The sequence below is a fragment of the Mya arenaria genome, chromosome 12 (genome assembly GCF_026914265.1).
Source record: "Mya arenaria isolate MELC-2E11 chromosome 12, ASM2691426v1".
In the NCBI taxonomy this organism is placed as follows: domain Eukaryota; kingdom Metazoa; phylum Mollusca; class Bivalvia; order Myida; family Myidae; genus Mya; species Mya arenaria.
Genome location: NC_069133.1, coordinates 20,116,351 through 20,133,394, shown reverse-complemented (window position 1 = coordinate 20,133,394; position 17,044 = coordinate 20,116,351). Strand labels below are relative to the sequence as shown.

Here is a 17,044-nt window from a genome sequence, read left to right as displayed (position 1 = left end):
TAAATTATTTCTTTGTAATTTTCTGAATCGACTACAAACATATTCATTACACAAGGTCATCTACCCCCTATGTTGGTGATATTATTTTTGTGTCAACACAAAAACGTAACGTTTTCATAAAGCGACTGATTTCTGAAACAAATGTTTATTCCGTAAAATACAAACAACACCAACCTTTCGTAAAATGCTTTGATAGTGGAAACAGGTTGCTGGTAGTTAATTCGATAACTAGATCTGCAGCTACCATATCACCGTTGTCAACATTCTGGACGCAAGTTATAATATGTGCAAGAGGATCGTGCCATGCCCCAAGGTACTTGTTGAGGTCAGTGTTGCAAAACTCATTTGTGAAGTTCAGGTTCCACTTACAGTTGTTTTCTGCAACTACATTTTCTATCCCTTCTTTTAGCTTTAAAACAGCAACTTCATTTGTTTTTATTGACATATGTGTAAGCAGTTTTTTCAAACTATCTACCATGAATTCCTTTCCTTTTTGTAGCAACTGCGAGTCTTTTCCTCGAAATAAACATCTATTGTTTTCAAGTTTCACCGCAATGTCATACCTCTTTTCGACTTGCTCCATTAGCTGACTGCCATACTGTTTCAAAAATGAGACCTGTAATTCTGATAAGTCTAGTGGTTCCTCTTTGTAAGGTATTGCTTGGTTGATTAAGTCATCCAGATCCTTCTGAACGCTTTTGATACAAACGATTCCGTTTATATTTATATCGTATAGAAGTTTTCGTTCGTCTGTAGCTTTTTTACAAAAGTCAAGCGAAGATCCTCCTTTAAAAAAATGTTTTGCGGTTTCAGGGTCCAGTTGTCTCTCGATGATGGATTGGTTCACAATCTCCTGAATAGCCTTCACATTATCCAACGTGTACAATGTTATTCGTTTTAGGGAGAAATCAAATGTAAACAATGGGATTGCGGGGGTGTTTAAAGACTGTTTCGTCATTTCTTTAATGTACTCAACGAATGTGTCATTCACACGTCCGCCCGCGCGAGTATTAAACACGATGTGTTTTGCATTTATTGCGTTCTCTAAAACAACACAATCCCTTATTTTGCCCTTAAATTTTGCTAACAATTCAGATCCGCTCGTTTCTTTTTTTCCTTGCCATAACAAAGTAACGGAATCATTTTCGTCAGCGAATGTGATACATTTTAGCCTAGGGTGACTGGTCTTAACTGCCTGTTCAAACTGTAAATCTTGTAGTACCTGTGCGCTGATATCATTCAGTCTTATTTTCTCTTCGTCTTCGTAACCAATGTCCATAAGAAGTTCGTTCAAATGGCTATCATTGTCTGCCACGCAGGTCAAATATCCGTTCTTTGTATCAAAATATACTGCCTTCAGTTTCTCTGTTTCAAGACTAAGATTTCTCAGTTTACTTTTGATTCGATCAGTCACGTTTGCTGACACTTTTACAGCCATTGATTCTACATCTCGAACAATCTCTTTTTCAAATTTCTCTTTCAGTATTTGACTTATTTCGTCTTGTGTCGAGTCTTTGTTAAAGATGAAATGAAAAGAACGAACATTACCTGAGCTATAAAACCTCCATGATATACCCTGTGTATCGAATGCATCTTTTATTCTTTTGCCCTTCTTTGAAATAATGTACTGAAGTATTGGTGTGTCTAAGGCATGAATCCACTCTTTACGTGCCTCAGAACCCGTATTCCGGTAGAATATATCAATGCGTTCCCACTGATCAACGACTCCTATGAAAACAAAATACGATCATTAAAACTATTTGAACACTAAGCTTTTGACATAGCAGACGGGTGCATCATGACACGGGTTGGTCAATACGTACCGGTCTGTAAGAGAGTTACGGAAAATGAGTGAATATAACGACAATAACAGCTCACATGATTCTATTGTGATCGGGCGCTGTATGTCGTTTGGCGCTATGCACATTGATGTTATCACACTGGCACTTAACAAGTTATTGCAACATATACGTATTAATATGGCATATCAAATTTAGTTACGCTTAAGTAACGGATACAAATGGTAAGATATAGGCATGGAGCTTCTGAGGTTCTTTCAGTCTGCTGAGTAAAATCGTAATTAACATGTCTGTAGGATTTCTAATAGAGAAGAATTTAGAAAGTATAATATTATTTGTGCTATCATAATTATTACTCGCTACTTTATTAGCCACGGCCTTCACAAATTCATTGTTTATTGTTTAATTTGATACTTTAATGTTCTAAAATTGATGGAAGCAACGCTGAACATTTAAATGCGATATCCATTAATAAGGAAATATATGCTTTTTAAAAGTGTTCACATACGGTGGGATTTTTGACTGTTCAATGTGATCTGACGTCATACACCTGACGTCACAGCGAAATGTGTCTGGTAAGTGCAGTGGTTAACGCACTCGCTTCTCACTTAGGCGACCTGGGTTCGATTTCCGGCCTGGACGCATGCGAGTTTGGTCTGTGGTCACCAAGCCGGACAAGCGGGTTTCTTCCGGGTTTCTTCGCCCCCCCCCCCGACAACACAAGACCATTATTTCGCGTAAAATTGTGCCAACGAGAGTAATTGATATAATGTTGTTATAACTTGTTTCACAATCGTTGTAAAATAATTGATAATTGAAGCTAAATCACAGCGAAATTAACATATTGAAACGAAACAAAAACCATTAACATTTCAGCTGTCTGTCATGTTAAGTTTTGGGTTAATAGTTACAAGGAATACTGTTTAACTTATATACATAAACATTGGACTGTTTGAATTTTATCCAAATACGTGTAGATCAGAAAATCTGGATGCATGGAAGTTATTGTTATATTTATCATGAAAAAAATGGTGCGAAAATGCCACACCTTTCAAAGAAAGACGGTTCGAGGTTATTAAGAATGTTCAACATTTCATTAGTAATGAATAATGTCTAATTACCTGGTATTCTTTCAACTGGGCCTCCTGTCGCACTGTCTGAATACCACTTCTGATGATAATTTGAATGCATTTTCTGGAAACAGAGAAACTATCAAACCGCAACTATTTACAAATAGTAAGCCAAGAAAACAGATTTAAACGGAATAACGAATGTCCGTACTATAAGCAATAAGGGTGTTTTAAAGCACCGCCTGAGTTTAATTCAAGAAAAAAACATTTTTGTTTACGATTTGACAAAATGACTTTGACCATAACATAGCATTAGCGAAAATACTAATTTGGGAATACGCTTCAAACCGCATAAACATTTCAAACCGCATACACGCTTCAAGCTCATTAATTTAATATAATATAAGCCAAACAAACTAAACTATAACATCAACACAAATAATGATTGCACGACTTTATAATGTTTGGGAAATAACAGTCTTCAATTTATTTGAATTTGGCCTGGTCATAGGAGCAATCATTTTTGGGTTGTCCATAAGATTCCGTTTGTGATATCTTTGTTTGTGGTCAACAATATGACCATTCTAGACGTTTTGAATAAACATGTCATTTTACAAATTCCTCGCTCGATAATAATAGTGTTTAAAATACAGCGTCATCGTTTTGTAAATTTATAAAATAAAGCACACATCTTATAAATAGGAACCCTATATCATTAGCATGAAGAAAGATTAAACTCACCACAAGACACTCTTTCGGTCTTCTCCTATGGTGTGATTAAATACCGTGCCTAAAAGAAACAAGACTTATTTTGAAGCAAAGCATCAAAGAAGCTGCGACTATTTTTGAAACATGACTAATAGGAAGCAGAAGAAGTTTACCAGGTTACCAAATTTTAGGTATCTGGATACAAACATTCTTCAGTTATTGAACGAAATCGGATTTTCAGCTCAAGATCACAACAACCCCTACCTTTGACCAACTTGCGTCAAAATAGTAAGGATGCTGGTCATCTTTGAGGAACCTCTACCATGCTCGAGGTCTAAAGGCTTAAACTTTTTTCAATTATTGATAGGAAACTATGTATTTTCAGCTTACGGTCACAACGACCTTGACCTTTGACCCACTGACTCCAATAGGGTTCATCTGCTACTCATGACCAACCTGCCATTGAAGTATGAAACCCCTGGGTCATAGTGTTTTGTAGATGTTGATTGGCTAGTCGATGTTATCACGTGATATTACCCAGTTAGGTTTATAGCTTAAATATACCACTCGTTTAGGCCAAAAAAAAATAGATGTGTTTCTGGTGGCCCGACCGACCGTATTTTTTTACCGCCGACCGTAATTTTTTTATGACCCTTCGACCCACGCCGACGATGTTCTCGGGTTCAAATGATAATTAAGACAACAACGATATTAAAATTCGTAAATGTTAGACGGCGACGACACAAACTATTCGCCGATACTTTAGCTTAGCGTCAAAATGGCGGCGTTAACGGGTGATAACAATAATATCTCATCTTTTTTTATCGCTATAGAGCTTGCGGCTTGCGAACACAAGCCTGGATCAAAACAAATAAAAAAAAGTCCCAACAAATGCTACTATCCGAAATATTTTTGAAGAAATCCATGGTCAAGAAAAAGGGAAAATCGACGCACAAGTTTCGGTAAGAAAAAACAACTAAAAGTGTCTCGAGTCTTTGATGATTCAGTGAAACGTGAAAAGTAGTCTGCATTCTGAAGCAATGCAACTTGCAATTTGTGGGATGTTTTAAACACTCTCCTTTCATATGAACATATTATTATACATCAGCCAAGGGCGTACTTAATTCAATTGGTTTGCAGTATCCCTGTGATTCCAGCAGGTGTGCAAGTTTTGATTTTACACCTCATATTTTATCTGGATGTATAAATGAGATGAAGAACCAAAATTTTCAGTCCTGTATGATGCCATATATTTATACCAACATATATTTTAAAGTTTTTAAAGAATAAACTTGTTGTTAAAATACGTTGCTTGTTTAATATGGAGTTGATTGTCTTAGATATACCTATCACTCACAGCTCTACAATTGACTGATGTGTGTAGCTTCTAAAACACAATGGCCCAGTTGTCTGAAACATCACAGTCTGTTAAACCTAAAGTCTGTTAAATTTCAAGGTTGTATTTAATACAAGTGTTCTATGACGTAATGTCACTAAATTATACCAAAAGGAGAAAGATTATGTATAATTCTTCTCATTTAAAAGTATATTTCATAATTTTGTTTCATAAAAGAAAGTACCTTGTCTTGAAATTTAACAGACTGTTAGTTTAACAGACTGTTAAGTTTCGAACAACTGGGCCATTAACTATAGAGCAATCATAAGGGTGAAATCGTGGAATGTCTTCCTCTAAAACATGATATTTAGCGACAATGAATGTTTGATGTGTCGCTGAATACTGCTGTTTCCAACAGATTCACGAATGTCGATATCATAGAGCCATCACTCTGGTCAATAAAAAAGATAATATCACAATGATTTTCCATTTTTAATATTCAATATCAAAATAGTACATGAACATAACATACAACAAATACATGAACTGCAAACAAAATAAAATCTGTGCTTCAATATGGCAAAACATGACAAAATTGATAATTCAAACATTAACCCTATATAGCAGTTGAAAAGATACTACTCGCTGATAGTTATGATCCGATAAAAGATTAAAAAAAAAAAAAAAAAAAAAAATTCCCTACCTACCGACCCTCTTTTTTTTGACCATGCCACCAGAAACACATCTATTTTTTTGGCCTTAGAGTAATCCTTCGTAGCTCAGTGGATACAGCGCTCGACTGCAATGTTGGCGACACGGGTTCGAACCCGGTCTCCGACACAGTTTTTTCTTTACGTTTTGATACTTTTTTTACAATTATGATATCAAAGGGTAACACATTCTATTAAAGAATTGTCCTGAGATTCATTACAGAAAAAAACTGTTTTTGGTGCCAATCTGGTGTACAGTCCCTTTAAGGTCACCAATACATTTACCTTTGACCAACTGACTTTAAAATCAAAAGACTTTATCTGCTGGCCATGAGCGACCTGCCTACAACCTCCTAGAGGCCTTGGTTTAAGCGTTCTTCAGATATTGATCGGAAACCGTGCGGACGGACGGACAGACGATCAAATTAATATATGCCACTCTTTGGGGCATAACAATCCAAGGTGTTGTAATACTAAGAACTAAAGGTTTAATGTTTTAAGTTATGAGATATGTGTGACACAAGCTTTGTATGAATTAGGGATTTTATATACTCTTCAAGTTTATAAAAGGTATAAGAAAAGCAGGACCATATTTGTGAAAACAAATTCAAAGTAATTATTACAAATATTTTTTTAATCTAAAACAAAATTCACATAATTGCATACTCAACAATTAGCAATAATACAATGTTCTGAAAAAACACACGAACTGTACTGCATTGAAAGTAATTTTAAGAAGTACTACAGGACCCGTATATAACAGAAGCACCTTATGTAAAATTAAAATATTTTCGATCACTTAAATAAAAAAAATAGATAAAAAGGATTCATTTAAAAAAAAAATTCAAGATGTTTTAACTGCTTTAGCATAAAAATAATAGTAATATTCATTTAACCACAATTATCCTATATGTAAAAAGTCCTTGTCCAAGTATCATTTAGTAATGTAAACTTATCGAAATTTATGTATACCCAAACAACTTCTCTTGAGCTTTTTGACAGTTCTATGAGTTAATAATGGTCTGCATGAGCCACATAATGGCTGCAATATGGCTCGACCCCGTCACATCCCCCGAATATTAAAGCCGAAAGGACGAATATTCCCCACCGGTCGGTTATGCAAATACCAAAGAAATAATTTGAAGCCAAAATGTTGTGGGATCCGAGTTGAATGACATCTATACTGGTCCCACGGTGTGAAAATTTGGGAGACTGCGTCGATGATCCATCGGCTACCGACTTAGATATTTATGTCGTCATCCTAGAGTGTCCCGTGCCTTTTTCGCGCGGAATAATAAACACGCCATAAAACCGAAAGTATAGCCTAAATTTAGCGCGGACAACGCTACTATGACATTTGCATATCGAGTGCCTTTCTTTAAGCAAAAATTACCATATTGCTCTATATACTAATAATTTCCATATTTTTAACTAAGAAGTAATTCGTTTAAATTGATATCTTTTAAATTTATTTTATAGTTACACTGTTATTTTCATAAAGTATAAGTTGAATTATATTAATTTGAAGGAAAAAGAGGTACTACGACAATGATACGGCAATACTTATTCCATAGTTGGGTTTGTGCATTTCCTATATTCCTGCATTTTATGAAGATAAAACAGTGCACGTTCAAATATAATAACCTTTATCTCGTTAGTATGGCTTTAAGTGCAAATATGTCAAGTGCTATATAATAAATATACAGACGCGAAAGCAAACAGAATATGTTATCAGTTATAAACAGGTATGCCTTAAGATAAGTTTATATTTATCTTGTAAAACTCACTAGTATTATAAATTATTAAAATTGTTTACTTACATTCCAAATGCACTGCCTGATCTGAAATGTAAAAACACAACATATGTATAAGTAAAGACTTATTGAATGAACCCTACGACGAAATCGACCGCAATAAATAAACAACTCCTTGGTATCATTTTACTTCATGAAAAGAAGTCGTAATATTATGACCCGGGAGTCACATTTATAAGAGGGGAGTCACATTTTTAAGAATAATGACCGGGGTAGTTCAACAGAAGCAGTAGTCGTGGGAGCAAAATAGTAGTAGTAGTAGTAGTAGTAGTAGTAGTGGTAGTGGTAGTGGTAGTGGTAGCGGTAGCGGTAGCGGCAGCGGCGGCAGCGGCAGCAGCGGCAGCAGCGGTAGTAGCGGTAGCAGCGGCAGTAGCGGCAGAAGCAGGAGGAGGAGTAGCAGCAGTAGTAACATAAGTAGCAGCAGTAAAATTATTAGTAGTAGCAGCAACAGCCGTAACAGCAGCATCAGCAGCAGAATCAGTAGAAGCAGCAGCAGTTGCAAAAGAAGTAGTAGAAATAGTTGTAGTTGTAGTAGTAGTAGTAGTAGTAGTAGTAGTAGTAGCAGTAGCGGAAGCAGTAGTAGCAGCAGCACCACCATCATCATAACAAGCAGCAGCAGGAGGAGCAGCAGCAGCAACAACAGTAGTAGTATTAGAAGCAGTAGTAGAAGTTTTAGTTGTAGCAGCAGCAGCAACAGCAGTAACAGTAGCAGCAGAAGTAGTAGCAACAACAGCAGTCACAGCAGTAGCAGCAGTAGAAGAAGCATTATTATTAGTAGTAGTGGTAGTGGTAGTAGTAGTAGTAGTAGTAGTAGTAGTAGCAGTAGCAGTAGCAGCAGAAGCAGCAGTAGGAGGAGGAGCAGCAGCAGTAGTAGTAGCAGTAGAAGTAGCAGTAGCAGCAGAAGCAGCAGAAGGAGGAGCAGTAACAGTTGTAGAAGTATGAGTAGAAGCATTAACAACAATAATAGTAGTAGCAGCAGCAGTAAAAGCCACAGCAGCAGTAGCATAAGAAGAAGCAGCAGCAACAGAAGCAGCAGCAGCAGCAGCAGTAACAGTTGTAGTAGTTATGGTAGTATAAACACGATCGTAGGGAGTCATCATTGTATACGGGAATTTAATCTTTTACAGAAAACGGGTCTCTATTTAGCACCTTATTTTTCACATACGTAAAAAGAAAATATTATTTAAATATTTCAGAACCATTAAAAGGTTTGAACATTATATCATGACATAAATACCTACTAACAATTCAAGCATACATGTTAATGGTACTAATAAGCTAACGAATCATTTGATCCACAACTCATTGAATGTCAACAAAAAGGAAATTAATTTACTTCCTCCTAGCTAGCCATATTTGTGTGAACCTATATGCATGCATGCAAATCGAAAGTAGAATGTTTTTGTCGGTTAGCAATATGAATTGACTTTATCTAAGATCGTTTATTAACCCATAATTTAATGCATCAGTAGAATCACCGCAAATTAGATTTATTTTACTGACAGAAGCTTCCTTTGAATAAATTATTTCGTATAGAAAACGAAAGTACTCAATAAAGACAACCATTTAATTCATATTCATTGAGTATCTGCTTCTTTTTAATTTAATTTTAAGTTGATGTTATAAGTGAAGAAACTTACCACACTCGTGCATCAATTAAAACAAACAATTAGCTGTTTTGTAAACCAAATGTACTATTGATGAACCATATTTCAGGTCTGACAACCTAGCTCTAAATTGCACACTTTATCAGTGACGCCGTTATGACTGAATCCACTGTCAAGGTAGAGCGGTGAGGGTTGATCAATATAGATTAAATGTTTCAAACAGAATACAAATAAAGTTATCATATCTCTGTTTTCATTGAAAACGATTTTGTTTCCAACATGTTCGTACCTCATTTATTACTCAGTTATGAAATCTCTTCTTAGACATGAGAAACAAAACGCGGAATTAAAGTAAAAACAAAATCGAATTATATTTTAAGGATATAAGCCGGGGGTGGGGCATTCGGAGCTCCTCGGCCATTTTTTTCAAAAACAACCTCGGATGTATTTGGACGGTTTACATACTAAAAAAGAGGTACGTTTAAGTCCGCTGCAAGTAGATCGCGTAGTGATTTTATTTAGCAGTTAAACTTTATGACTTTACTCTTGGAAATCTTAATTATGTTTGCAATAATATACTTCACTGGCAATCAATTTAAACTTAGATCAATAAATACAATTCTAAAACACTACATTACTAAAATGATTTAATTCAAAAAATTACGAACTACTTCAACTGATGTACCGGCATACATCCGAGGTTGTTTTCGATAAAAATGGCTGAGGGGTTCCGAATGGGGGTGGGGGGGACACGTAATCCGAATCTGCAAAGGTTTAAGTGAAGGTTTGGGGTCTGATTTGCAAGATGGCGGCCATACAATGACGAATGTGCGTCTCGATATTTTGGAAATATATACTTTATACTACTCATCAGGCGATAACTGGTTCCGTAAACCCTATTTTGTCATTGTTTCTCCGCCATCTTGCATATCAGACTCCCAAACCTCACTTACACCGTTGCAGATTCGGAATACGTGTACCCCCACCCTGTTAGCCATCTGTGACATAGATGGGAATATACATGGAGTTAAGCTACGTGTGCAGCTGTGCAATATAAAATGATTTTGCCATTGCATTGAACCTACTTCTGGTATTAATACGGGCTCAAAACAGCCGAATCTTTGTAAAGACACATGTATGTGTGAATTAAAATAGGAAGCTATTTTTTTGAAAGCGCTACTTTTCTGAGGCTTAAAATACTAATATTTTTGTGTTATAAACCCACTAATTTTCGTTTCACATATAATTTCTGAGTGTGTGAAGGCCTGACTCCAAACGCGTGTCTGCCAAGTAACATCTTTTCTGTGTGAGAGACTAAAAAGTTGGACGGAGAGGGTGCGGATAGGATGTTCCCTCCTTTTTAGCAATATAGTGTCTTATTTGAGAGAGATGCTAACTTAAAGATGGATGGGGAGTGTGATGGCCTGCCAGGCATCATCGTGTCTGTGCGAGGGATTGTAACACGAACAATTGATTGTGGTGCGGGTGTTGTGTTCTATCCTTTATAGCAATATCGTATTTGGGAGATTGTATCTTTACTATGGACGGTGATGGTGCATAAGGGATGTCTCCAGATGCCAAACAGCATCTTGTCTGTGTGAGAGATTGTAACTAAACAGGTGGACGAGTGCAGTGGCCTATCAGAGCCCAGTATTGATCGAGGAGGGTTCCGTCGGAATATATCCTGCTTACAAGCAACACCATTTATGTGTGACAGATTGTAACTAAAATGATGGACGGGAGGGCAGTGGATTGATGTGCCCTTAATGCCAAGCAACACCGATTATGTGTGAGGGATTTTTACTAAAAAGGTAGTCGGATAGGGCGAGGGTTTGATGTCCCATCCTGCCAAGCAGAACTGTTTGCGTGTGAGATATTGTGAATACAAAAGACAGACGAGGAGTGTACGGGATGACTGTCCCCTCCTGCCTAACCAAATCGTGTTTGTGTGTGAGGTTGTAACTAAAACGATGTTTTCGGGAGTGTGCGGGTAGAAAATTCCGTTATGACCATCGCCTTTGAATGTGTTAATCGGAAACGCAATACTCGATACAACGATAATGAAAACGCAAAATCAAGAAACTACGGTAACGAAAACATGACAGTACAATCTCCGACACTACGACAACAAAACGCGATAATACGATATACTATCGTGGTTTTTGGACGGTGCCCGCTCAGGGCAGCGTTCATAGTAGGGGCAATCGGCTGAAAAGTTACAAACCGATTTACCGCCTGTCTCGGTCGAAGAAAGAGTGCGTTTTTTCAATGCTTAAAACACCAGTAATATTCAATAGCTTACAAGAACATTAATAATTATGCAATAAACCTATAATGCTAAAGCACATAGGATATGTTTAAAATACATTACTTAAGAATGCATGATTTATTTTATCTTGATTTTTTTTCTGCGCGAGCTGACCGTTACATTTAATGACATTGGACTTTTTACTTTTTTGGCACCAACCAAATTACTTGCTAGAATAAATCCGGACTCCAAGCTTTACTAGAATAAGGGCCTGTTTCATTAAACTTCGTACGAAGTCTGTTTTGCTTACGAACTTTGTACGATGTATCTCAGGCTGTTTAGCCGTTTTATTAAGAATTTCGTACGAACAAGCACCTAGCTGTTTCTTCGTAGATCTACGAAAATTTCTACGAAAGCTCTAGGGTGGCGTACGAACTTCGTAGACTAAAAATGGCCGCCACAACAAAAGAAATATTCTATATTGGCGATCTTTCATTTATTATGGCGTATTTTAACAAAACCAAGTGCCAATTTCAAGACAGAAGACGACTCTGTGGAATCTGCAACCCGGTGAGTAAATTAACAAATCGTTAAGACGCCGTTTTGACTAAATTTTCAGGGGACGCAACCTCGCGCCAACTGTCAAAATGTTTTGAAAAACAAAATGCTCTTATTTCGATGCATTTTGATGTGATAAGAACACTGAAATATAGACTGAAATACTATCCAACCATTAGACTCATGGTATATGAATTTTACGGTGTTTTAAGTAAAACAAACAAGCTAAAACAGACTGATTTTATGACAGTGTTTACACTGATCTGTCATTTCATCTGTCAAAGTTTTGATTATTTTTCAATAACTTGCTTTAACTTATAAAATTTACAAGATTATCATGTCTCTAATAGTGTTCAGAAATTCTAAATCAACATTGAAGCTTAAAAATTTAAAAGTTGCCTGGGGTGGGGATGTGGGGGGGTGGGATGGGTCAAAAAGTATTTTTTTAAAATATCCAGAGCAGCCATAAGGTAAGCATAAGCTCTATTGGTCACAGTTGGGAGACTTGTTTGTCCCAAACTACATTTTTTTTCAATTTTCTTGCGGTTCTGAAAACATTGCAGCTAGTAATGGGACTTGGACTGGGGACTCCCTGTTTGCAAGTTTGGGCTCTATCAACTTGGCTCACAGGCCCTTAGAACTTAAAATAACTTAAAGCTTGCAGTTGAATTGTTCAACCAGCTCGACAAACTGTTCCTGATAACTTAATTTGCAAACAAACTGATCTTTGTGGGTTAGTACTGGGACACACTCATGAACGGTATAATATTACTACGGTAAACCTGGGTGCAAAAGTGGGACAGGTTCAGATCTTGAACCCCACGACTGATGACTACTTGAGCTCAAGCAATGGCTTAATTAAAACAGAAACCACCTTGCATTTAAAGAAAAATGTCAACCATATTTTAAGCTTCAGAAAGAAAACAACCTGTTTATAAATAAATAGATTATTTATTTTTTATTTCAGATCTTGACATGGATCCAAGATGCTGGTAACTAGGCAGGACGGATTGTTACACAGAACTGCAGGTTTCTGGATGGGTAACTAAATTTCCATATTAATTCCGGTTTACTCACGTGGAAATCGTGCATTATATGTATGTATTTACAGTCAGTTTGTAGCATTTTTTTTAACAAATCTCAATTTAATACAAAGCTTATCATGCATATAGTTTGATGCACATTCTATAATTATAATAATAAAGATGTGCAGCATATATATGGAATGATCCACATCAGTGGATACTGTATATATGTAACATTGCATGTGAAAATGCATAGCAACAAGTGATATAAGACTGGCAGTCGCTGCTGAAAAAATCACATTGCAAGTTTTCATATTTATTTTCAAAAATTGATGTTTTATGCATTTTTCAAAAACATTAATTTACGACAGAAATATGAAAAACTGCGATAAAATCTTTTGTCAGCATTCTTGTATCGCTGGTTTTCAGATGTTTACACAAAATTTGATCATTCCTGGATAAAAGATAAAATATTATCAAAACTGTTAATCTATAAGAGTCCAGCCTTAAAGAAAACAAATGAAATAAAAAGGGTTTTTAATGATTTCTAGCAGATAAGTCTGTTGTCAAAGAACCAAATTCAAGGTATCATTATAGCCGTCCGTCATGTCAGAGACAATACACTAATGTTATTGTATTATATTTGTATATGATGTATAGGTCCTAATTATTAGTAAGTGATTTTGAGTTGTGCCCTTTATCTAACTGAGAAAACAACTGATGTTTTATTATAAGTATTTTACAAGTGGCTCTGTGAAATATTCTGTGACTGTTAAAAGGTGTAAATTTAAAATATTTTGTATTATATGTACTCAATTTTTCTTTATCATTTTTCTTTTGCTCTTAAATAATTTTTGTTTTTCGTTTCAGAGACTCAGTGCCATGTCACAAATACTTCAGATGCTAGAATGAAAGTTACCGAAAGAGCAATAGACTTTCCAATCTCTACATTCATCTTAACTGTTTTTCAAAGTGATACTTGAGACTACCAAAGACTTTTCAAGGACAGAATTCACAAAACAGTTTATGCCACCATCTCATATCAAAGGATTGTGCTTGAGTTGAACAGCCTTCAAACAGAAACTGTTTCAACACCTTCAATGGATTCATTCTGATTCAGTTTACCCTTGCTGTGATCTGAGCAACTATTTACATCAGTTCAACATTGTAAATTGTTTAAACTTGAAAATTCTGTCTTCGTGCAACTCACATGAATCTATTTACTGTGGACTTTGATGTTGACTCTATACAGGAAGAAGAGACCATCTTTATACATGCTGGCATATCTTTTAAAAAGGAAACAAATATTATAATCAACATACTACACTGTTATGTCATCTAAGAACGCGGCTACTGACTCAATTTATAAATACTTCAAAGGAAAAATGTCTCTGTCAATGTAATTACTGCTGTGCATAATAAGACATTTTTTATTATGCACCCCTTCGAAGAAGAGGGGTATATTGCTTTGCACATGTCGGTCGGTACCGTCTACCATCTGTAGACCAAAGCTTGTCCGAGTGATAAATCAACAATTCCTTGACGTATGGTCATCAAACTTGACATGAAGGTTGGGCCTGACCAGTAGATGATTTTAGGGCTCATCTGGTCAAAGGTCATGGTCACAGTGACCATGAATGGTAAATTAATTTTAAAGCTTGTCCGAGTGATAACTCAACAATGCCTAGACCTTTTGTCATCAAACTTGATATGGAAGTTGGGCCTCACCAGTAGATGACTCCTATTGGTTTTGGGGATCATCGAGCCAAAGATCAAGGTCACTGTGACCTTGAATGGTAAAAGGTTGTCCAAATGATAAATCAACAATGCCTGCCCCCATGGCCCTCAAACTTAACTCGGAGGTCGGGCCTTACCAGTAGATGACCCCTATTGATTTTAGGGGTCAAAGGTCAAGGTCATAGTGATCTTGAAAGCAAACTCGACAATTCCTGGACCAATCATGCCATTAAGTCTGAATGGTCACCAAACTTGACATAAAGGTTGGGCCTGAACAGTAGATGACCCCTCTTGACTTTGAGAGTCATCAAGCCAAGGTCAAGGTCACAATAACCTTTAATGCAAAAAAGAATGCCTGAACCTATGATCAACAAACTTCACATGGAAGTTGGTCCTGACAAGGAGATAACGCTTATTGATTTTAGGAGTCATTGGGTCAAGTTCACAGTGACCTTGAATGCGAAAATGTTTCGAGTGATAACTTCACAATGCCTGTAACCATGACCCTCAAACCTGACTTGAAGTTGTGTCTGGCCTGTAGATGAGTCCCTTTCATTTTAGGGGTCATCGTGTCAAACGTCAAGGTCACAGTGACATTGATTGAAAAAAGCTTGTCCGTGTGATAACATGTCAATGCCTGAACCCATGTCCCTCAAACTTGACATTTAGATTTTTGTAGACCAGCTGATGACTCATGGATTTTGAGGTCATAGAGTCAAAGGTCATGGTCATAACACACTCTATCCTCACACTTTGAATGGTCATAATCTTAAAACTGCCTCAACAGCATCCAATGTCAGTGATTAATCAGCTGTCATTTCGGTCCATGCTTATTTCATTAAATTAATCATATAATCCTGACACCATGACGCTGAGGTGGGGGCATAATGTTTGACAAACATCTCTTGTTGATACTTGGCTCATTTCTTTCATGTAGCTGTAACATTTTGGGCAACTTCTCAATTATTTTGTTTAAGACATTTTTCATCCTGCTCATCTAAGACTAAGTTAGTGTTCATATTAACTTTTATGACTGCCTGTTTATTGTACTTTTTATAAATCATTTTTAATGACTTTTTCTCAAGAACCATTTGGCTAAGTATATCTCCTCCTGAAATAGACTAATTCATTTAGCTCCAGTTGTCTGTCTTTCTGTCTGTAACAAATTGTGTCTGCTCCATGTCTCTTTAACCTTTTGAAGGATTTGATATAACTTCCCACAAATGTACACCATATTGAGAGGAAGGGTTTATTATTATAACTGTTGAGCAGTTTCTGAACTTGACTGTATTATATCTTGCATTTACCTCAAGCTGTCAAGTGAACAATATAACATTGACCAATACAAGGAACTTAACCTTCTAGGTCACCATTTTGGAATAAAGTAATACTTAAAGCTCATATTTCCATAAGAATCTGCTCATATACAGTTTAAATTGTGATTATACAAATTGTGATGTTTTATTCATAATTATATTTAACTGAGAGTATCTGTCTAATATTGATTCAACATCATCATCATGTCATCATATGCATCATTATCGTCAGCATCAACAGCATACTTATAATCATCATCATCATCGTCATCGTTGTTAGCATCGTCTTCATGTTTGTCTTATGATTATTTGCCATATTTTCATTCTGTTTCAGAGGGCCATATCGAAAATAAGATTCTGTAGTTTTGTACATGATCTTAATATGTCACCTTCTTAAAATAAAGATATTATTATTATTATTATTATTATTATTATTATTATTATTAAATAGCTTATACAAGTATATCATTTCAACATAACATCAGATCCTCCACTGTTTTATGTTTGCAACATTTTTTTTTTAAACTTTGATTTATCTATCATGACTTTTATGAACAAATACCAAACAGCAACTCACAGATCTATACTCATTTGGGCAGAATTTTGTAAATCCAAGCATTGTCATTTGATATTCAATGCTTTTTGGCAAATTGGGGCATTTTCTGTCACATTAAAATCAATATTAACAATAAATCTCCAACTTCAATATTCTCATATTTTTGTGCCCATTCTTTGCCAATTATTTGTTTGTCTATTGGTATACATGTATGTTTATTCATACTGTTTTTCAAAATAACGAATTAATAAAATGTTTGAAATATTTTTTTGTTCATAACTTATTTAATATAACAAAAAGATGACTGCATTTTGTTTTATTTCACATCATGATCACTCATAGAGCTAGACTTAGAGAAGTGTAGTGATATAGCCACAGGTGTTTGTCTGACTTTCTCCTACCCAAGAGGGCATGTGTTTGAATCCCAAGTTAAAAAAAAAGTTCAAACGTCAGTTGATGTATCCTGATTGCAGGCAAAGAGAAACACTCTATGATGGGCACCTGTAAAATAGAAGATACATAATCTTTACTATTATCCATAAAATGTGAAAGTTGTTAGT

The 17,044-nt window shown here is 35.9% G+C and overlaps 1 protein-coding gene and 1 long non-coding RNA gene across 3 annotated transcripts in view; one reads left to right on the top strand and one right to left on the bottom strand.

The window, feature by feature from the left end:
• The window catches only part of LOC128211431 (uncharacterized), a 46,774-nt gene extending 37,580 nt beyond the window's left edge, over window positions 1–9,194 (bottom strand). The window contains exons 1-5 of one of the 2 annotated variants that reach the window (XM_052916218.1): window positions 9,078–9,194; window positions 7,444–7,464; window positions 3,611–3,659; window positions 2,921–2,993; window positions 175–1,728 (exon numbers count right to left, since the gene is read on the bottom strand). In XM_052916218.1, the coding sequence (XP_052772178.1) occupies window positions 175–1,728; window positions 2,921–2,990 (1,624 nt within the window). In that variant the 5' untranslated portion in view covers window positions 2,991–2,993; window positions 3,611–3,659; window positions 7,444–7,464; window positions 9,078–9,194. The remainder of the gene's footprint in view (window positions 1–174; window positions 1,729–2,920; window positions 2,994–3,610; window positions 3,660–7,443; window positions 7,465–9,077) is intronic. The other variant, XM_052916219.1, reaches the window with a different exon arrangement.
• Window positions 9,195–12,008: 2,814 nt separating this feature from the next.
• On the top strand, window positions 12,009–14,185 carry LOC128211450 (uncharacterized). The gene is made up of 3 exons (XR_008257287.1): window positions 12,009–12,036; window positions 12,818–12,891; window positions 13,746–14,185. It is a non-coding gene; the product is annotated as an uncharacterized LOC128211450 (long non-coding RNA).
• The last annotated feature ends 2,859 nt before the right edge of the window (window positions 14,186–17,044 follow it).